The sequence below is a fragment of the Hemiscyllium ocellatum genome, chromosome 9, assembly GCF_020745735.1.
Source record: "Hemiscyllium ocellatum isolate sHemOce1 chromosome 9, sHemOce1.pat.X.cur, whole genome shotgun sequence".
In the NCBI taxonomy this organism is placed as follows: Eukaryota; Metazoa; Chordata; class Chondrichthyes; order Orectolobiformes; family Hemiscylliidae; genus Hemiscyllium; species Hemiscyllium ocellatum.
The window spans coordinates 63,282,130-63,305,623 of NC_083409.1; the positions used below are offsets into that span (position 1 = coordinate 63,282,130).

At 41.0% G+C, this 23,494-nt stretch overlaps 1 protein-coding gene across 1 annotated transcript; it reads left to right on the forward strand.

Moving 5' to 3' along the window:
* Positions 1 to 15,257: 15,257 nt before the first annotated feature.
* Positions 15,258 to 21,673, forward strand: magoh (mago homolog, exon junction complex subunit). The gene is made up of 5 exons (XM_060829791.1): positions 15,258 to 15,383; positions 17,809 to 17,867; positions 18,065 to 18,175; positions 18,654 to 18,736; positions 21,335 to 21,673. Exons 1-5 carry the CDS (start codon positions 15,296 to 15,298, stop codon positions 21,432 to 21,434), a joined length of 441 nt encoding a protein of 146 aa, XP_060685774.1. The 5' UTR covers positions 15,258 to 15,295; the 3' UTR covers positions 21,435 to 21,673.
* The last annotated feature ends 1,821 nt before the right edge of the window (positions 21,674 to 23,494 follow it).

Consider the following 23,494-nt stretch of genomic DNA (forward strand, 5'->3'; position numbering starts at 1 on the left):
TAAAACACATTGTCAATTTATACAAAATGCACATACTTGACAACAGGCAAAAACAACTGGCTATCTTCATTACTTGATAAAACCATGTCTCAACATCCTTTATTCTTTTCTTTTTCCCAAAATTGAGCAAATTAGAGATTTGAGGCAATGTTATCTCAGTGCTCATAACTCCAGTGAAAATGTTGAATTTAAATTATTTTATGTCCGAAACTATTTCACTTCTGCCTTGCAGCATGGTGCTCTTCTTTGGTTTTGTGTTAGGCCTGAGACAAAGATAGGGGGAAAAGTCTGGATCTCAACACACAGATGAACATTATCAGCCAAAGCTTTCCATTTCATTAAACCATTGAAACTAATAGCTCATAAAAGGCCCATTAGGTCTATGCTGGTGCTAAATCTTCACCTGGAGTTATCAAATCTCATCATTTTAATTAGAGTGTTAGAGTTGTACAGCACAGGAACAGACCCTTCGGTCGAACTTGTCCATGCCAACCAGATATCCTAAATTAATGCAGTCCCATTTGCTAACACTTGGTCCATTTCCCTATGAACCCTTCCTATTCATTTGGCCATCCAGATGTCTTTTAAATGTTAGTTTGTACCAGCCTTCACTACTTCCTCTGGCAGCTCATTCCATACATGCACCAACTATACCTCTGCAAATCATTGGATGAAGAATGGAGCTGACTTTACCAGATTCAGTTAATGTCGTAGGGTGTGGCCTCAGCACCTGTAGAAAAGCAAGACAAAGAGGTGCTACTGTTTTCAAAACAATCAAGCGAGATGTGGATGCTGGAAATCAGAAACAAAAATAGAGATTGCTGAAAAAACTCAGCAGGGCTGGCAGCATCTGTGGAGAGAAAGCAGAGGTAGCATTTTGGATCCAGTTCTGAAGAAGGGTCACTGGACCTGAAACATTAACTCTGCTTTCTCTACGTAGCTACTGTTTTCAATCCTGATAGCTATCCAATGACCTCATTTCCATGTGCAGTGCTTCGTGGAGTTTCATTAAAGGGGAAGCAGCTCAAATCTGCTGTATCAATGTTGGAACAGTTGCCCACTCACAATGTTCAAACTTGCAAATGAAGGAAAGTACTTGGGGCAAATTTTTATAGTGTCTGTTTATCTTGATTCCACTGCAAGTTGTCAGTTGCAAGGGAGGGTGGGAAAAAAATGAGAAAATGACAGATAAAGTAGAAGAACAAAGAATTAATTTCACTGAGATTAAGGCCCAGATTTCCATGGAGTCAGGAAGACCTCACAGCCCTTCACAAATTACATGCAGGGCCCAGCACCAAAATTCCCACCTACTTTCTGAAATATTTTTGCTGGGAATGTATATGATCTTCCTGTGTGGTAAACCTGAACTCAGCAGGGTCATTGCAACTTATTACTGAGTTCAAACAGGCCCCTTTTGACTATTACTTAACTTTTTGGGATAGAGTAAATTTAAAATACTCTTAAAAGAGTAAAAACATCAGTTTCAGCTATTTCATCCCCTCCTCTTTAAATTTGCAAAATAATCCAGGCACACGATGTCAGAGAGAATTTTGAAAATTGTCTGTCGAATTGTTTTAATTGACAGATCACCTGATGGAAGTTAGAAAAAAATGAGCACCTATTCCATACTTTCAAATGAGTTTGTTATTATGGGTTGTCATTATGAATACATAACGAAGTTTCAAAATCTAAAGTTTATCTCAGCAGGTGGTTCTGATTTCACAGCTTTATGAACAATTTAACGAAGCTATTTAAAGAATAACTTTTCTTCAGTGTAACTACCAAATAGAAATATTCATTTTTATAACAGGTTAACCCCTTGAGGAGATTTAATGATTTTATTAGTTTCATAAATAAGAGCAAGTTCTTCTCATATTCAGTGTGTATAAGTGAGATATATTGGATTGCTAGAAGTTTATTCTGATGTTTTCAAGGCTCTGCCATTGTTGATCATGGCTAATTTGGTATAGAGGTATCAACCCAAGGGCCCAGGTATCTCACTAAGAAGAGCTTATGGGGAGTGAATGGGTATGTTGGGTTGTAAGGGGGAGGGCTGCAAGACTTCATAGCTTCCAAAAGGAAGTAATCTATGATCTGCTTCTGACCGAGTAGGTTTTACTTCATCCCACTCTCTATCTCTGGAATAAAGTTGGGTCCTATGGTGCTTTTTAAGTAAGGATGGGATTCCTGAGTCAGAAAATTTCTGTGGTGAAAATGTGGCCTTAATTTTCATGGAATAAATATATTCCAAATCAGTTGGTTGTTTTTGAATTAATCATTATAGTAATGTGATGTAGTGTGTTCTGAAAGTAAATTTGATTAATGCATAGTAGTTTTCTCACTTGACCTTGTTGCGGTGGCACTTGTCCTGGTGAATTTACAGCATTTTAAGTTCTAGAGTATTATGTACTGTCAATGAGTCTGAATTGTAGCCACCCACTTCAGCCACATATTATGTTTGCACTGGGGGTACTGCAAAGTAAACAAAAAAATGCAAGAAACTGGCAGTGAAAAATGTTTACCATTGGAGATAATTATTTTAAATCCATAATCAACATATGCTATAGCTATCAAGCCTGGAGAATTATTGAATAGAGATTTGTAAAGAAGTATGCTTCTTTTGAGTCATACTGTAAATTAACAAAATCATTGTTCAAATGAATTACATGGATTTGCTCTTCATATTTTGTTCAAATTAAATTTTGAGATTTTACAAGTGTTTTGACAGTAACACTTTTCTCAGTAATAAACAAATCAATGATGAATAAGAACAACCTTTAGTCTTTGGATTCACTGGTGAGCAATTCCATACAGTTTTACAAGATTGTTGCTATTCTGGATTCACCTTGGTCATAATGTGGGTGAGGTTCCGAGTATAAATGGAAATATATTTGCATACATAAGAATGCAGATGTGCTATAGTGTAAAAGTTGAGTTTGTGACTGCAGATTTTTGGCCATGGACTTTCACAACCCTTTGAGAGAAGTAATTCCTCCTCAACTTCTGTTTTAAATCTACCCCTTATCGTAAAACTATGAGCTCGCTTTCTAGATTTCCCCAAATAGGGGAACATCTTTTCTAAGTTGAAAATGTGTTGCTGGTTAAAGCACAGCAGGTCAGGCAGCATCCAAGGAATAGGAAATTCGACGTTTCGGGCATAAGCCCTTTTACCCGAACATCTTTTCTAAATCTAGTTTGCCAATCCCCTTTAGCATCATATTTACCTCTATCAGATTTTCTCTCATTTTTTTCAACTCGAGAGAGTATGGGTCTAAACTAGTCAATCTCTCTTCATACGACAAATCCCTCATCTCTATAAGCAATCTAGTGAACTTGCTCTGAACTGCCTCCAATACAATTACATCCCTCCTTTACCAATAAATGTCAAAATTTCATTTGCCTTCCCTTTTACTGCTGTATCTTCAATTCGAGTTATCTGTGATTCATGCATGAGAACATCTGGACTTCTTTGCATTGAAACACTGAAGTTTCTCTCCATTTAGACAATAAATTGTTTTTCTATTCGTTTGAATGAAATGGTTAACCTCATACTCATCCATGTTAAGCTTCAGCTGCAAATCTTCCTCTCTTCACCTAAGCTATCCATATCCACTTGTCCATTTTTTATTTTTTCATTGCAACTTTCCTTCATATGTGAGTGTCATAAATAAATTTGGTGGAGTACTTTCTATCCCATATCCGATTCATTAATACAATGGCACCAAATAAGGACATTTGATCCATTAAATGTATGCAGACTTTCTGTCAAGATATCCTGTCAGTGCTGTTCTCCATCTCTATCCTGCTATGACCAGGTGAAACGGAGTAACTTAGTGCCCCTCTTTTTGACCTACTCTCTGCCAGCATGATCATCATTCCAAGTTGGCTAACTGGCAGACATGTCTTTCATCTCCAAATATGAAATGATCATATAAACGTGAATTACAAAAGATGTAAATTGCTTCATGCAATTCAGTTGCCTGATTTGTTTTCTTAAAACAAAATGGTAATTTCAATGTGGATGGCTTTGTTTATTCCAATAGTCCTGTAGTCATTCCTCAATCTGTGATCAGGGATCCATGGCAACCATTTTAGGTCCGAACATTTCCATCTTAAAACCTAATTTTAAACCATGAAAGGTCAAAGGTATGACAATTAGATGACAGAAGTTGAAAATTAACATTTGATATGTACCACTGTCATAACAAAATCCAAAGCTCTCAAGTGTTCACTCAATTCACTTTTTATATCATTGGTCATCTCTGTTCCACCCTTCTGTGATGTATCAATTACAAACTGACCGTTGGTCACAATCTGTTGAGCACTTACTACTAAGCAATTGTACATGGCAGATGTAGTGACAGGCAAGCTAACTATCCAGTCAGTTAACAGCTGGAGGCCAGGTCCCGACTGAGCCTGAAGCTTAAATACTTTTTAAAAAACAAACAAAACATTTACATACTCACAAAATGGGTTTGACCGATTACTATGTGATGAACTCATCTATTTCTGTGACCCTCATAAAGTTGTCCAGCTTTTCTTAATTACATCTGTATAATTTACTTCAACCACTTGATGTAGTATCAAATGCCACATTCTCTTCACTCTTTGGGCAAAGACATTCTTTCTGGATTTCCTAGCAGTTCTCTTACTGACTAATTTATTGGGCTTAGTTGGCCTCAAGAGGAAACATTCAGTCTGTGTTCTTTCGAGCAAAACATTTCAAAATTTTAAATACTTTTATTAGGTCATAAGAACACAATAAATAGGAGAATGGTTGGATCAAATGAGTTATTGTACCTGGTCATTGCTGACCTTGGACTTTTAATCCATTGTCCTTCCTACTTCCCATATCCCTTGTTTCCCCGAGAGACCAAAACTGTGCCTATCCCAGCTTTTACTCAATAGTTGAGCATTCACAACCCTCTAGGGTAGAGAATACCAATGATTCAAAACACTTTGAGTAAATAAATTTCCACCCATCTGTCTCAAATGATTGGCCTCTTTTTCTAAAACTTGCCCCTGTGTTTTAGATTCTTTCAGCATCTACAGTAGGAAACTTCTTTAGAACCTTGTATATTTCATTGAGATCACTTCTCATTTTTCTAAACTTCAGGGATTATAGATTCAATTTATTCAGCCTGTCACAGTAGAACAGACTCTCATCCCATGTATTAATTTACTTAACCCTTGCTGTATCATTTCTAATGCAAACATGTGTTTTATTAAATGTGAAAACTAAAACTTTATACATTGTTCCAGATTTGGGGTTACTAATGCCCTGTACAATTGTAGCTAGGCTGTTTATTTCTGTGTTCAATCCTTTTGTAATAAAGGCTGACATGCCATTTGTCTTCCTAATTTTTTTGATGTACCTTCAAGTTAACATTTTGTGTTCCTTGCAAGAGTACACCCAAATCTTCGAGTAAAAAGTGAGGTCTGCAGATGCTGGAGATCAGAGCTGAAAATGTGTTGCTGGTTAAAGCACAGCAGGTCAGGCAGCATCCAAGGAACAGGAAATTCGATGTTTCGGGCCAGAGCCCTTCATCAGGAATGAAAGAATTCATTCCTGATGAAGGGCTCTGGCCCAAAACGTCGAATTTCCTGTTCCTTGGATGCTGCCTGACTTGCTGTGCTTTAACCAGCAACACATTTTCAGCTACACCCAAATCTCTCTGTATGTCAACACATAAGTTTCACACATTTTAAAAAACCTACTGCTTTTCCATTCTTACATGGAAAGTAAATAAAGTTACAGTTCTTCTCATCATACTTCATCTTCAACATCATACTCCATTGACTTCAGGAAACAAGGTGGAAGGGCATGATTGCATCAATGGAGCAGAGGTGGAGATAATTGACAGAGTCAAGATTCTGGCAGTGATAATCACCAACAATCTGTCCTGGTCAACCCATGTTGATGCTTTGATCAAGAAAGCACAGCAATGCCTCTACTCCCTCAGGAGGCTGAGGAAAATCAGCATCTCTATAAAGACCAATTTCAATGAAAGCACCATAGAAGGCATTCTATCCCAATGCATCACAGCTTGGTATGGCAACTGCTCTGCCCAGGACCGTGATAAACTCCAGAGAGTTGTGAACACAGCCAACCTTCCATCCATTGACTCCATCTTTACTTCTCACTGCCTTGGCAAGGCAGCCAACATCATCAAAGACCCCTCCCACTCCAGTTAAAATTTCTTCCAACCTCTTCCATTCGGCAGAAAATACAAAAAACTTGGACATAAATACCAACAGATTCAAGAACAGCTTTTTCCCTGCATTATTTGACTTCTGAAGGGACCTCTCAAACATTTAATTTAATGTTGATCTCACACTTTAGGGCAACTCCTCTGCAGTTATAACATTGTATTCTTCATTCTGTTTTATTACCCTACTGCGCTTTGTATGATATGGTCTGCCTGAGCTGCATGCAAAAACAAAACTTTTCATGTGATAATAATCAATCAAATCAAATAAAAAATCACCTTCTATCATGTTACCCAGTCACTTCACCTACCTATATCTTTTTGCAACCTCTCTGCCTCCTCTGTACAGCTTATCTTTCTATATAGCTATTCTATCATCAACAAACTTAGATGCATTGTGTTCTGATGAAGAGTCATTAGACTTTAAATGTTAACTGTGCTTTCTTCTCACAGATGCTGCCAAACCTTCTGAGTTTCACCAGCAATTTGTTTTTTTTTTGCTTCAGAACTCCAGAATCTGCAGTTCTTTGTTTTAGACACACTATTCACAGTCTCTTTGTCTAAATCCATAATAAAGATTGTAAAAAGCTGAGATCACAGCAATGATCGCATCCACTAGTCACAGGTCAACTTGAATGTGCCCTATTTATGATCACACCTGTCCATTACCCAATCCTCTGTTCGTTATCCTGACTCTGTCAGAGTCTATCTTGCTGAATAACCTAATATGTCGCATCTCATAGAATGTCTTTTGGAAATCCATGCATGCTTCATTACTCAGCCTTTTCCTTCAGGAGAAAAATAAGTTGAGTTGGTCAATTGTTTGCTGAATATATTGGTAAATATTGAGAAGAGGTACAGATGTCCAAAGATGTACGCATCAAATTGTTGAGGATCCTACCCCATCACTGGGAGGAAGTGTGGGACTACTTAGAGAAGTCTTTGGAGCCATATCTTACCTGAGGGTTTTCAAGTCCGGATGCCTCAGCCACAGTTCTCTTGAGGAAAAAAAGACAGAAAACTGAAGAGAACCAGAAATTCCTGGAAAAGCTCTGGCAGCAGCTGTGGAGAGAGAGCAGAGTTAATGTTTCAAGTCCAGAATACTTTCTTCAGAACTGAACTGATGAACCTGTCCTGAAGAAGGGTCACTGGATTTGAACCAAGAACTCAGCTTTCTCTCCATAGATGTTGGATTAGTGGTGCTGGAAGAGCACAGCAGGTCAGGCAGCATCTGAGGAGCAGTAAAATTGACGTTTCAGGCAAAAGCCCTTCATCAGGAATACAGGCAGAGAGCCTGTAGGGTGGAGAGATAAGTGAGAGGAGGGTGGGGGTGGGGAGAAAGTAGCATAGAGTACAATAGGTGAGTGGGGGAGGGGATGAAGGTGATAGGTCGGGGGCAGGGGGAGGGTGGAGTGGATAGGTGGAAAGTAGATAGGCAGGTAGGACAAGTCATGGGGACAGTGCTGAGCTGGAAGTTGCGAACTGTGGTGAGGTGGGGGAAGGGGAAACGAGGAAACTGTTCAAGTCCACATTGATGCCCTGGGGTTGACGTGTTCTGAGGCAGAAGATGAGGCGTTCTTCCTCCAGGCGTCTGGTGGTGAGGGAGCGGCGGTGAAGGAGGCCCAGGACCTCCATGTCCTCGGCAGAGTGGGAGGGAGAGTTGAAATGTTGGGCCACAGGGAGGTGTGGTTGATTGGTGCGGGTGTCCCGAAGGTGTTCCCTAAAGCGCTCTGCTAGGAGGTGCCCAGTCTCCCCAATGTAGAAGAGACCGCATCGGGAGCAACGGATACAATAAATGATATTGGTGGATGTGCAGGTGGGTTTGTAAAAAATGTCGGTATCAAGTCAGTCGTCATTAATGGAGATGGAGAGGTCTAGGAAGGGGAGGGAGGTATCAGAGATGGTCCAGGTAAATTTTAGGTTAGGGTGGAATGTGTTGGTGAAGTTGATTCATTGCTCAACCTCCTCGCGAGAGCACAAGGTGGTGCCAATGCAGCCATCAATGTAGCGGAGGAAGAGGTGGGGAGTGGTGCCGGTGTAATTACAGAAGATCGACTATTCTACATAGCCAACAAAGAGACAGGCATAGCTGGGGCCCATACAGGTGCCCATGGCTACCCCTTTGGTCTGGAGGAAGTGGGAGGATTCAAAGGAGAAATTGTTAAAGGTGAGGACCAGTTCGGCCAAACGAATGAGAGTGTCAGTGGAAGGGTATTGTTGGGGACATCGGGAGAGGAAGAAACGGAGGGCTTGAAGGCCCTGGTCATGGCGGATGGAGGTGTAGAGGGATTGGATATCCATGGTGAAGATGAGGCATTGGGGGCCGGGGAAATGGAAGTTTTGGAGGGGGTGGAGGGCATGGGTGGTGTCTCGAACGTATGTGGGGAGTTCCTGGACTGGGGGGATAAGACAGTGTCAAGTTAGGTAGAAATGAGTTCAGTGGGGCAGGAGCATGCTGAGACAATGGATCGGCCAGGTTGATTAGGCTTGTGGATCTTGGGAAGGAGGTAGAACCGGGCAGTGTGGGGTTCCCGGACTATGAGGTTGGAAGCTGTGGGTGGGAGATCTCCTGAGGTGATGAGGGTCTGTATGGTCTGGGAGATGATGGGCAATGGGGTCATGGTCGAAGGGGCGGTAGGAAGAGGTGTCCTTGAGTTGGCGTTTGGCTTCAGTGGTGTAGAGGTCGGTGTGCCAGACTACCACTGTGTCCCCTTTATCTGTTGGCTTGATGGTGAGGTCGGGATTGGAGCAGAGAGATTGGAGTGTGAGAGGTTGGAGTGGGGGAGGGGGGTAGACCGGTTGAGGCAGTTAATGTCCCAGTGGCAGTTGGAAATGAAGAGGTTGAGGGCGGGTAATAGGCCAGTGCGGGGTGTCCAGGTGGATGCAGTGTGTTGGAGGTGGGCGAAGGGGTCCTCGGAAGGTGAGCGGGAGTCCTGGTTGTGAAAGTAAGCTCGGAGGCGAAGGCAGCAGAAGAAGTGTTCGACGTCACGGCGTGTATTAAGTTCATTGAAGCGTGGAAGAAGGGAATGAAAGTGAGATCCTTTGCTGAGGACTGATCATTCATCCTCAGTGAGGGGAAGGTCTGGAGGGATGGTGAAAACTCAGCAGGGCTGGGATATGGTATCTGGTGTGGGTGTGGAGGTGGGAGTGGGGGAGGAGCCGGTAACTGGAGTGGGTGTGGTGGTGGGGGGAATGGGGGTGGAGTCATGAGCAGGGGTGGTGTTCCCCTCAGGGTTCTGGGGGGAGGGGATGGCGACAGTGGGATCTGTGGGGAGCGTGTCAGCAGAATGCAGGTGAGTGGCGTTGGTTGAGGCGGATGTGGTGGCAAACACGGCAGTAGCGGGGGCAGAAGTCACTAAGCGTCTGTCATCAGACGGAGCCTGGGGGAGGTTTGTTGAGAGTATGAATTCTCCGGAGGATGTAGTGCAGAGTGGGCCCTTTGCAATTCTGAGAGAGTGTGGTCCTCAGCTGAGGCAGGGCAGACTGTAGAGAGGTGCCAGCGCATTGCTGCGAGTGTGGAGCGGAGGATCTTGAAGGAGAACCGTTGCTGGTGTTTTTGAATCTGTAGTCTGTACTGTTTGTTCTGTTCGTGTCCGAACTCTGCTGGTTTAAAGGTGGTCCAGAGTCCACGTGAGATGAGTTGGTTACGGAGGCAGGCACTGAAGAAGCAAATGTGGCTGTGGTAGCGAGTTTGTTTCAGGACATGGTTGAAGAGCTTCAGGACAGAGGAAATGACCTGGAAGTTGCAGTGGGAGAGGGACTCCCTGAGATTCTTGTAGAGAGAGGAGGAAAACTTCTTCAAGGCAGGCATCCTTGCAAGAGGATTTGCAGTAGGGTTAAAATCAACGAGGTAAAAACAATGACTGCAGATGCTGGAAACCAGATTCTGGATTAGTGATGCTGTAAGTTCAGGCAGCATCCAAGGAGCAGTAAGATCGACATTTCGGGCAAAAGCCCTTCATCAGAATACAGGCAGAGAGCTGAAGCGTGGAGAGATAAATGTGAGGAGGGTGGGGGTGAGAAGAAAGTAGCATAGAGTACAATAGGTGAGTGGGGCAGGGGATGAAGGTGATAGGTCGGGGGGGTGGAGTGATAGGTGGAAAAGAAGATAGGCAGGTAGGACAAGTCATGAGGACAGTGATGCTGCCAGACCCACTGAGTTTATCCAGCAATTTTTATTTTTGTTTCAGATTTCCAGCATCTCACAGTCCTGTCAGATGTGAAACATTAATTTTGTCTCGCTCTTCAGAGGTGCTGCCAGACCTGCTGAATTTCTCCAGTATTTTCTACAATTGTAATAACATTTAGTTTATATAGTGTGACGAAGTAATGCACTCCACCAAGTACCCTCATCATTTCTGCAGAATGATACCAAAAGGACCCTACAATATTTTGTAACAGAGGGATAGTAATTTATGAAAGTGTTGAACAGTAGGGATCTGGGTTTTAATCACAGGAGACAGTCAAATTAAGAATCTATAGAAAAGCCATTTGGGACACACACGTACAAGCTTCCTTGTTCTTTCTCCTTCTGAGATGGATGTTACAACAGTCCACCATGAATTGGGATGGCTACTCATAATATACTGGACATCCCCTCCAGAAGACTGGAATCTTTACATCATTAACCTTGTTGAACATCTATTCAATGATATTCTTCATGGAGAAAATTAGTACTGCAGATGCTGGAGATTAGAGTCAAAAGTGTGGTACTGGAAAAGCACAGCAGGCCAGGCAGCATCCAAGGAGCAGGAAAATTGATGTTTCGGGCAAAAGCCCTTCGTCAGGAATGATTTCCTGCTCCTCGGATGCTGCCTGACCTGCTGTGCTTTTCCAGCACCACACTCAATACTCTTCATGGTAACATGGCTTCTATTTTATGAAAGCTGGCCATGTGTAATTAGATTGTGTGGGCAAGACAATAACTCGGTGAAGAATGGATAGCAGCTTGTTATCAAGCAGCCCTTCTCTGATTATCTCTACGTCTGAAGGTGGGAGGTGGTGATGTGCTTGACAGCAAACAATCTCTCAAAAGACAATTCACAGATTTTTTTTAAAAAGTTGATATACAGTTAGTTTATTGCCCAAGGAAAAGCTGATAATTTCTTGGTGACAGGAATTTTTAAAGGATCCACTAAGATTGGGAAATAGGGCAAGTATACTTTTTGATTCAAAATAATGTGGATTGTTTTATTTGAAATGTTGATTGTTTTAAACTGTGATGCATTCACTCTATCATTTTATTTTTAACAGCTGCCAAAATGTGAGCAGAGTTGCAGATGTTCGACGTGAATGGGTTTGTACCTTCCTCAGTGAAATTACAACTCGTTGTTAAAAAAAACTACTTCTTTCAGGTTTGAAATTATAGAGAATCAACCAAGCAGGGAAAGGTCTCAAGGAAGAGTTGTATAATTATAATCACATTAAATTAACACTGCGTGATGGAGTTACATGCTCCTCCGGCCCCTCTCTTCGCTTGTTTAGTATTGTGACTGAAAGATTGCTGGAGCAATGGATTCGCACTGGATTTGCATCGTGATTGCCACTAGTAGAGCATACTTTCACCTGCATGAAGTGATATTTGATGTTATGTTTTAATGTCTTCAGTTACGTTTACTAATCAAACTTGTTTCTCATTTGATTGACAGGTAAACTAAGATGTGGTAACAATGGTAATTACAAAATGATGCAATAATTAGGAGGAGAATAAGTGTCATTCAAACAGTCTTTGCTGTGAATTGTATAAAATTCAACTAATTAATAAAGGTTTCGTTCAAAATTTGTAATTTATGAGTAAACTTGCTTCTCTTTTGAAATTTAAACTTTAAAAAACGTGTTTTATAATTTATGTGATTTTGTATATCTTGTGAAATGCAGTTGTCGCAGTATAATTATTTTGGGTGTGTCATGGAAGAGCTAATGAAGATAGAAGATAGTGAAATCACAAAGAAAGAAGATGTCCTGTGGTCCCATCTGAATGCATGGGATGTGTGGATCAGCATTTTACTATTTATTTTCATAAACTCAGAAGAAGCAATACATATCATAGAATATGATTACAAAAACAATAATGCACCACATTGCAACAATTCTTAAGGTCATCAATAGATATGAAGTTAGAAGAACTCTTTCATTGTTTGAAGAGCACCATGGGATCTTTTAGAGTTGCCTGATGTGGATATATAGTTTTTCAGTTTAATGTCTGAAGTGCTAGCCTAGATGATGTGCTCAGATTTCTGGGATTGAACACTTTTTGTTTGAGATATTTTGACTATAAAACCGGGAGTGCCATCACTGAACTTAGGCTAACACCTATAACCGGTATTAGCAGTTATCAGATAGAGAAGTACAACTTACCAAACAATTCATTAACATGAATTCATCACAGAATTTGTCTTTAAAAATCTACAATCATCAGCTGTCAGTACATCTTTAAAAATTATGTTTTGTGCTGTATTTGATTGTGAAACCTCTTTAAATAAATAATCAACAGTTTCACATAGAGTCATAGAGCTATAGCGATGTATAGCACTGAAACAGACCCTTTGGTCCAACTCGTCCCTGCCTACCAGATATCCTAAATTAATCTAGTCCAATTTGCCAGCACTTGGCCCATATCCCTCTAAACCCTTCCTGTTCATGTATCCATTCAGATGTCTTTTAAATATTGTAATTGTACCAGCCTCCACTATTTCTTCTGCCTGTTCATTTCATATACGAACCACCCTTTGCTTGAAAAGGTTGCCCCTTAGGTCCCTTTCGACTCTATTCCCTCTCTTCCCTAACCTATGCCCTAGATATGGGCTCCCGATATTTAAAGCAGGAGCCGGAGATCGTAATAGGAAATACAGAAATTTCATTTAGACTTGAGACAGGGTGCTTAATTTGGTTGTCACTTTCCTTTCATTCCATGAACAGTCTGACTAGGTTTTCCAATCTGTCCTGTTTTGTAAATGCACACTCTACGACGCACCGCAGTTGCAACACTGGTTCCCTGAGTCCGTGAGAAGGGGCAGGCCTTTGCACGATGACGACATTTGGACTGGAGGCGGATCACATGGGGCTGCCTGACGCTGCTGGGGCGGGCTTTGCGCAATGACGACTATCTGGGACTGGGGTCGCATCACGTGGGGGCTGCTGACGCTAAGGGGGTGGACAAAGTTAAAAATCATCTAGGAGAAAGTGGGGACTGCAGATGCTGGAGTCCTCATTCCTGAATAAGTGCTCATACCCGAAACATCGATTCTCCTGCTCCTTGGATGCTGCCTGACCCGCTGCACTTTTCCAGCAACACATTTTCAGCTCTGATTTTTTGAGGACCAGTTCCAATACCGTACAACCCAGATGGCCTCCTTCTTCAAAGACCGCAATTTCCCCCCAGACGTGATCGACGATGTTCTCCACCGCGTCTCCTCCACTTCTCACTCCTCCACCCTTGAGCCCCGCCTCTACAATCGCTACCAGGACAGAACCCCACTGGTCCTCACTTACCACCCCACCAACCTCCATATACATCGTATCAAACGTCATCATTTCCGCCACCTCCAAATGGACCCCACCACCAGGGATATATTTCCCTCCTCTCCCCTATCAGTGTTCTGAAAAGACCACTCCCTCCATGACTCCCTCGTCAGGTCCACACCCCCCACCAACCCAAACTCCACTCCCGGCACCTTACCTTGCAACCGCAAGAAATGCAAAACTTGCGCCCACACCTCCCCCCTTACTTCCCTCCAAAGCCCCAAGGGATCCTTCCATATCTGCCACAAATTCACCTGCACCTCCACACACATCATTTACTGCATCCGATGTGGCCTTCTCTATATTGGGGAGACAGGTCGCCTACTTGTGGAACGTTTCAGAGAACACTTCTGGGACATCCGGACCAACCAACCCAACCACCCCGTGGCTCAACACGTCAACTCCCCCTTCCACTCCACCAACGACATGCAGGTCCTTGGACTCCTCCATCGCCAGACCATAGCAACACGACAGCTGGAGGAAGAGTGCCTCATCTTCTGCCTAGGAACTCTCCAACCACAAGGGATGAACTCAGATTTCTCCAGCTTTCTCAATCCCCACCCCCATCTTATCACAGTCCCAACCCTTGAACTCAGCACTGCTCTCTTGACCTGCAATCTTCTTCCTGACCTCTCCACCCCCACCCCCACTCCGGCCTATCACCCTCACCTTGACCTCCTTCCAACTATCGCATTTCCAACACCCCTCCCCCAAGTCTCTCCTCCCTACCTTTTATCTTAGCCTGCTTGGCACACTCTCCTCATTCCTGAAGAAGGGCTCATGCCCGAAACGTTGACTCTCCTGCTCCTTGGATGCTGCGCTCTTCCAGCAACACATTTTCAGCAAAGTTAAAAAACACAAGGTTATAGTCCAACAGGTTTAATTGGAAGCAATAGCTTTCAGAGCGCCGCTCCTTTACCCGGGGGCATAGTGGGCACAGTGATTAGCACTGCTGCCTCACAGTGTCAGGGATCCGGGTGTTTCCTCCCACAGTCCAAAGATGTGCGGGTCAGGTGAATTGGCCATGCTAAATTGTCCGTAGTGTTAGACAAGGGGTAATGTAGGGGTATGGGTGGGTTGCACTTCGGCGGGTCAGTGTGGACTTGTTGGGCCGAAGGGCCTGTTTCCACACTGTATGTAGGTGATAGTGTGTCGCTCCGAATACTAGTGTGTTTCCAATTAAACCTGTTGGACTATAACCTGGTGTGATTTTTAACTTTGGACACCCCCCTCCATCTCCAAATCATGACCAAGGGAGTGGAGCTCTGCGCGATGACGATTATGGGCGGGGGTGTCATTGGGAAAGGTCACGTGGGGCTGTCCGCCGCTCAGGGGCGGGGCTTTGCGCGGTGACGATTATGGGGGGGTCATTGGGAAAGGTCACGTGGGGCTGTCCGCCGCTCAGGGGCGGGGCTTTGCGCGGTGACGATTGTTGGGGGCGTGGAGGCGGGTCACGTGGGGCTGTCCGCCGCTCAGGGGCGGGGCTTTGCGCGGTGACGATTGTTGGGGGCGTGGAGGCGGGTCACGTGGGGGGGGCTGCCTGACGCAGGAGGGGCGGCGTGACCATGTCGAGCGATTTCTACCTCCGTTATTATGTGGGGCACAAGGGCAAGTTCGGGCATGAGTTCCTGGAGTTTGAGTTCAGGCCGGACGGTAAGCGGTGACCAGGGGGTCGGCGGCATGAATGTGAAGACGGAGCCTGGGGGAGGTTTGGTGTTGGCGGGAGGAAGGCCGGTTGGGCCTGGCCTGGCCTGGTCTGGTGGGACTGTGAGCCTCACCTTGCTGCATGGCTCTCAGTCAGTGTGCAGCAGCAGCAGCAGCAATACACCGCTGAACGAGTCCGTGCACCGAGGGCATTTCCTCACTGCTGCTTTCAGGGCCTGTGAAAGCGTCAGCATCCCCGCAGGATCTAAATATCCCCCAGCTCCCTGCGCTCTGAATACTGACCAGGGATTCACTTTCAATGATGCTTCCTCGTTCTTCTAACCAAAGTGTTGTTTTTATTTACCTGATGGGCATCTCTAAATTTGGGTGAAAAGTGAGATGTGCTGGACAAAAGTTAATTTCGGGATCTGATCCTAATACTGGCATTTAGTTGTAAATTAGCGCAGAAAGGTTGGGTTACTTGTGAACACAGCTTTGTTACTGAGCCTCTTTTCTCTGATATATTACCAGAGCTAGAACTCAATCTTACTACCATCCAGTAACTTTAATGTATTATCTGTTTCATAGTGAAGTTATTCTTCCATGACTTGGACTGTAATGAGCCCACCAGCATGGGGTCTAGTTATGTTTCTGGTTATGCATTGAAGGGTCTTGGAAAATTTTGCTTAGAAATGGAACTTTTGCAGTATCCTATATCTGCTGAAGACACATTTATTTTATTTTGTATCAAATGCATGTGAAATTTACTGACCAAACATGAAGATAGTAAATTAGCAGTACATTAATTTGCTAGCACTGCTTCAGTGAATTGTCAAATGTTGAAAATTTGAGTTTGTGATACTTATATATTTGTTATATATTTGATCAGATTAAAATTATATTTGCTTTTGGGAGATTTGAGGGGTGTTAATTTCTTGCTCCCTTGCATTTATTTTGTATCTATTTTAGTAATGTATGTAAATGAGCTATAAGCCATAATTACAATTACCAACATTTATTTTTTGTGGTATAGCAGAACAAAATAAGGGATTTTCTTGCATTATCTGGTAGTCTGTTACATTGATAATTCAAATCATCTGGACAATTGACTTGTAATAAAATTGATCCAGTATTTGAAGGCTTTTTTAAATGTGGAAATAAGATGTTAGAATTTGTTGCAGTGGAAGCTTAGTGGCTTTTTAACTTTATGTTGAGGTGTACCATGTTGCTGCTACTCAGATTTATAAGGCAGTTCAGTCATGCTTTGCAGATGAGGAATTCCTAAACTCTAAATTTTCTGCCCAGCTTTTAACTTAAAGCCATAGCACCATCAACAAGGTCCACTCTTTCCCCATTATCTACTTTTTAAAAATCATGTTGATATCTGAAAGGATTTATGGCAAGATTGCACAGACCATCTGATTTCTTGTTTTTGGGTGAGTTACCAGCCAGATAGCAAATTATACATGTCTTCAATATCCTTGAGTTAGGGATGATTAAAAAAAGTCAATACGTTCATATTATATTACTGCATGCACTTAGCATTCCACTAACTCTGCACATATGTACCTTTTTGTTTCTATACATATTTGATACAGATAGAATTAGACTTTGCGTTAGTGACACCATAATAAAATAGTTTGCCAATCGTTGTGCAGATTTGCTTGTGAAGGATGGATGAGTAGCAACCATGAGCATTATACCAAGCAGGATTGTGTGCATGTGGAGCAAGGACAGAAGAAATATAGGAAGGAGGAGATGTGGAGAGGATGGATTGGAAACTTGCTTCTTTTCTGAAATTTAAACTTAAAACAAGTTTTTTTAATCATTTGTGATTTTCGATATCTTGTGAATTGAAGTTGTCAATTGTTTAAATATTTTCGATGTGACATGGAAGAACTAATGAAAATCACAGAAGATAGTGAAATCACAAAGAAAGATGTCTTGCAGTCCTACCTGAATGCATGGGATGTGTGGATCATCATTTTACTGTTTATTTTCATAAACTCAAGAAGCAATACATATCATAGAATATAGTTACAAAAACAACAATGCACCACCTTGCAACAGTTCTTCTGCTCATCAATAGATATGAAATTAGAAGTACTACTTCATTGTTTGAAGAGCACCATGGGATTTTTTACAGTTGCCTGATGTGGATATATCAACATGTTTCACTTTTTTCTGCTGAAGAAACTATACTTAAATTTTTACTTTTCAAAGCTAACCCATGACCAGGGCACTACGACCTAGCAGCAGAAACTGTATTTTTATCATTAGCCTAGAGGTATGCTGCTGCATTAATTACAAGAGTTGAGGGTAATCAGAAGCAGAAAGAAATCAATGACATTAATGAATTAACTGGTATTTGATATATTTTAACACCTTTAGCCAATGATATGAATCATACTTGTTTCTCATATTTAATTGACAGGTAAACTAAGATATGCAAACAACAGCAATTACAAAAATGATGTAATGATTAGGAAGGAGGTAAGTATGCTTGAACTATTGTGAATTAGAGAATATAATTTTAAATGTTGAGTTCAAAATGGCTGTCACTTTTTTATTAATAAAATGCCATCTGTTCTGACATTAATTTAAACCGTACAAATTTTTTGTTTTTTGTAATCTGTGTAGTTTTTTATTATCTTGTGAAATGCAGTTGGTGATTGCATCATTTGTTCCAGGCTTATGTACATAAAAGTGTCATGGAAGAACTGAAGCGAATCATTGAAGACAGTGAAATCACAAAGGAAGATGATGCTTTGTGGCCCCCACCTGACCGTGTAGGACGACAGGTCAGTTTTTTAACCTTTTTTTATTTTTCATTCTTTCAGAAGAAATAGAACATGGTTGCAATAAGACATGCACTGCTTGGCAACAGTTCTTGACCTTGCTGGTAGCTTCACTTCTATTTGAATAGAAAGTATTTTTCACCTGCCTGATGCAGATATAAGGTCCTCAGTTTAATGTCTACAATGTCAGTCTAAAGTTCTTGGGTGATCTTGTTTTTAAGATCTTTGACTTGAAACCAGGAGTGCCACCACTGAAATTTTGATAACACCTATATCCTGCATTAGCAGTCATCAAGTAGGGTAATACACATTATTGAATGATTTAATTGTGATGGATTCAACACATTTCCAAACAAAATCTGCAATTACTCATCATGAGATGTCAGTACACTGTTTTAAGACATGCATATTTTGTGCTGAGTATTTGATTGTGAAACCTCCTTATGTGCAAATAACCACCTTCATATTATGTTTATAACAGGAGCTGGAAATTGTAATAGGAGATGAACACATTTCATTTACAACATCTAAAATTGGGTCTCTAATTGATGTAAATCAATCCAAGTAAGTATAATTTTGGTACGTGTGGAAAATCTACAATGAAAACTAAGCTGTGGAAGTGCAGAGATGTGTGTAATGAGCAGAAGTGGGCCAGTTCATCCCTCAGGCCCTCTCTGCCATTAAATAAGATCATGGCTAATCTCATGGTGGCTAAGTGATGGCACTGCTGGCTCACAGCATGAGGGAACTGGGTTTAGTTCCAGCTTTGGGTGACTGAGCAAACTCCACACAGACATTCTCCCTGTGCCTGCAAGCATGACTACCAGGTGTGGTTGTTTCCTTCCACAGTCCAAAGATGTGCAGGTTAGGTGGATTGACCATGTTGAATTGCTGAGTTCCAGGGATTTGTAGGCTAGGTAGATTTTAGCCATGGTAAATGCAAGGTTACAGCGATAGGGTGGGGACTGGGTTTGGATGCTGTTTGGTGGCTTCATGCTGACCCTCTTTCCATATTATAGGGATTCTGTGATTCCTTGGTTATCTCACATGAATGCCTGCACACGAAATCCTTTCAGCCCGTTGCTTATCAAGGTTCTATCTGGCCTACCTCAATTTTCAAATTCTGTTTCCACTCCCTTTTTGAGGAAGTTTTTGACCATCTGTAAGCAAAAGGATTCTCCTCATATCTCTAAGATGGGCAATCCCTTATTTTAAAAGTGACTCCTATCCCTAAACTCCAGTAAAACAAATTGTTTTCTCTGTCTGTCCTGTCAAGACTTCTCGATCTTCTGTTTCAGTCAAGTCACTAGATATTATTCTAAATTCCAATTAATATAAGCCTAGCCACTCCTGTGATGTCTGCCCTTCCAGGTACTTGTTATGTAAGCCTTCCTTGAATTGCTTCCAATGAATTTGTTTCCTTAAATAGAAAGACTGGTACTATACGGAGTACTCCAGATGTTCTCACCAACATTCAGTATAACTGAAGCATAACTGTTCTACTTTTGTACTCCCTTTTTCCTCGCACCACAGATGATCCCTTTTGTGTCATCTATTTCCTGTTTGTTATTCAGTCTTTTGTCACCACCTCCACCACAAGCTTTTATTTTCCATCGTAACCTCCAGTACACCTTATCAAACCCTTTCTGGAATCTAAATGCAATAAATGTTATTTCCTCAAATGACAATACACTAGTCAAATGCATGAGTGATTTTCCTCTTTTACAAAACAAAATGTCATCCAGAACTTCATGCAATATTCAGTTGAAGCTGATGATCCCAGCTAATGTTACTATTGCTCAGGTCAATCCCAGAATGAAATCAGGCCATATAAAACATATTTTTTTTCTTTTATTTTAATGTAGCAGTCTTTCTCTGAAACCTAAACATGAGGCTGTAGCTTTAGTCCTATATGTAAAACACAAGCTTTTTTTTAAAGCTGTCTTGATATAACCGATCTATATATAACTAGCAAAGTATGGTCCCATCTACTCAACACCATCACTTTACAGTTAGGCAGAAGAACAGTTTTCCTTCCCAGCGCAAACTGCTTTTACTTGGTTCCTGTCTGATGAACTGGAAAGTCTTTCTTGATGTGCATGTCTGAGATCCCTAGGCTGAGTAACTTGCTCTCTTAGCTACTCTGAACAAACTCATTCTAGGAGGAGCTATTTTTGCATCATAACTGTTAGATTAAGGATTGTGATGGACAAGGATGGACCCACAATGCAAGTTTTAAACTGAGGGAAGGCTGATTTTAATAAGATATGATCTGGCCAGAGTGACCTGGAAGCCATACTTTTAGGTACGTCTGTGTCAGAGCAGTGGGAAACATTCAAGAAGAAAGGAAATGGGATTAGAATAGTTATGTGGTTATTTTTGACTCATGCATACTCAAAGGGCCTTTTTCTTTGCTGTAGATCTGACTTCAGTCAGGTCTCTTTTAAGTTGAATTCAGGAGTTTTTAAACTAATTATTTCAAATACTTGCTCATTCTAGCTTCTGTTATGCTGTTGATTGAAAGAATTTTCTTCTGTCACTAAAGTCCTGCAATATAAATAAGCTTCCATTAGTTCTTCAAGAAGCCTTTCAATATCTATCTGACACTGGTTTAAAAATCATGGTTCTGAAATAGTGGTCTATGTAATTATTAAACTCTTCATGAAAAAATCCTAAAAGTGGCTTGAATCTAAACTCTTAAAATAAGAGTGATATGTGTATTCACTTGTATAAAGCACTACTTTGACCAGTGATTATAAAGTTTTGTACTTTGTTGCTAATTAATAAAGTCAAGGTTATTGTCATCATTCAGAACACAGTGTCCTGCTATCTTTAGTTATATACATAGATACACAGATCCCTCTGCTCCTGCACATACTTTAGAATTAATCTCTTATTCTGCTCTACCAAAATGAAACATTTTGCAGTGTATTAAATTTCATCTGCCATTTGTTCATCTATTCCTGTCTGTTCTTTTTGAAGTTCTACACTCTTCCTCCACAGTTCATAGTACTTCCAAAGGAATATAGGTGTTGATTCCACTATCTCTCATGCAAAGCAAACATCCCTCCACTTTGAGCTCATTCCTCATTTAGCTAATGTTTTAAATTACAATAATTTGAATTGTGCTTCTCCCAATGATAAAATATTGTTTACACATAGGGATCCAGAGGGTCTGCGAGTTTTCTACTATCTTGTCCAGGATTTGAAATGTCTAGTTTTCAGTCTTATTGGGCTACACTTCAAGATCAAGCCTATCTAAGAGTTTGGTTTCTACCCAAGGATGCTGATGGACTTTTGGATAGACTGGAGTAATAAAGACCCAGTGGATTAACCATGTGCTACAGCAGCTAACTTTACCATATGTGGATTTGGTGTTTTTTTTTTTAATGTGGATATATAAACAACTTGTTTACAATGTGGTTGACTTTTTATATTAAAATAAATGATGTTGGAAGGTGTGGTTTATTAACTGAACTTTCTATAAATATTTGACAAACATGTGGATGGTGTTACTATTTGATCTTTTGGAAATAACTCCATTATCAATTAAATGAAAAATATAGGTCTAAACTAAGACATAGAAGAAATGCCCACATTTACTGTGATCTACAAATATTGTTACAGCTAGAAAGCAAATTTTGAGGTTCATAGAGTCGTAGAAACGTACAACACAAAACCGATCCTTCAGTCCAACTCACCCATGCTGACCAGATATCCTAACCTAATCTAGTCCCATTTGCCAGTATTTGGCCCATATCTCTCTCAATCCTTCCTATTCATATATCCATCCAGATGCCTTTTAAATGTCTGGCAACTCATTTCATGTGCACACCACCCCCTGCATGGTGAAAGTTGCCCCTTTGATTCCTTTTAAATCTTACACCTCTCACTGTAAACTTAGTTCCGCTCTAGTTTTGGACACCCCGACCCTGGAGAAAAGACCTTGTCTATTTACCCTCATGAGGTCACCCCTCAGCCCCCAATGCTCGAGGGAAAATGGCCTTAGCCAATTCAGCCTCTCTTTCTAAGCTCCAACCCTGACACCATCCTTGTAATTTTCTGAACCCTTTCATGTTTCACATCATCCTTCCTATAGCAAGGAAATCAGAAGTATATGCAGTATTCCAATAGTGGTCCAACTAATGTCCTTTACAGCCAGAATGTGACCTCCCAACTCCATGACTCAATGCGCTGACCAATAAAGGCAAGCATGCCAAATGTGTTACTCATTATCCTATCTACCTGGGACTCCACTTTCAAGGAGCTATGAACCTGTAGTCCACATTCATTTTGTTTAGTAACATTCCCAGGCCTTTACCATTAAGTCCAGCCCTGATTTGACTTTCCAAAATGCTGCACCTCAAATTTATCAAAATTAAACTCCCATCTGTTGCTGTTTTTGACCTTTTAAAGTTCCTATATATGTATCTTTGGTTTTATAGTCAGAAACCAGTAAGAAATTAAAACTTTGTTACAATTTCAACAATTAGACAAAAATTGGAAGGTTTGTTACTTTATAAGAAGCTGGTTCCAAGTGTTAAAAATGAATAACATTCACCTTTGCAGCTGCAATACTGAAGTAACAAAGGAATGTCACTTAGTTGTAATGCAATGGTAGTGAATGCATTCTTTGCCGCAGTAGTGACCGATGGGTTTTCTATCAATGTTTTGAATATGGTGGGAAGAATTAAAATTTATATTTTGTTCTGCACTCAGTTATAATATTTGGCATTTACTAGTTTTTTGTCCTTTTTGACTGGAGAATGAGTGTCATGTAAAGTTGCTTTACATAAATGAAGATAGATGAGGTGATTTTATTGGGTTCATGGATTGGATACAATTTATGTTTTGCTACCATGACCATAAAATGCACATCATTGGGTGAATGATAGTAGACAATGTTTAACATAAGCAGTCATGAAGACTTCCTACATGATGATGAATTCTTAATGTGGGATACAGTTTATAGAGGTGGTGAATCACAGCCTGCTACTTAATATTATCAAATGGCTGAAAGTAATTCGTGCAGATGCTTGGATGTTGAATAGCTGTAGGAGGTCCAGGCCTGAGGAAATATGAAATTATTGATTCATGTGCCTGTCATAAATGGAAAATATGTGCACAATGTTAAATCTGTGAAAACAAATGCGACTCTTCAGGATTCAAGAAATTGCTGTTTTCTATTCAGTGAGGTAATGATTTTCACCAGCATTTTGTTTGTTAGGAACATGACAAATTTCACACAAGTTATTTTATGCCCATGTTTTACTAAACTTATTAAAAATTATTGCTCAATTTATTTTCTGGAGATTTGATTTC

Excerpts from the sequence above, each read along its gene's own strand:
- magoh (XM_060829791.1), top strand. The coding sequence starts at position 15,296 with ATGTCGAGCGATTTCTACCTCCGTTATTATGTGGGGCACAAGGGCAAG. Across the intron at positions 17,868-18,064 it reads ATGTAATGATTAGGAAGGAG|GCTTATGTACATAAAAGTGT; the intron begins GTAAGTATGCTT and ends CATTTGTTCCAG. Across the intron at positions 18,176-18,653 it reads CTGACCGTGTAGGACGACAG|GAGCTGGAAATTGTAATAGG; the intron begins GTCAGTTTTTTA and ends TGTTTATAACAG.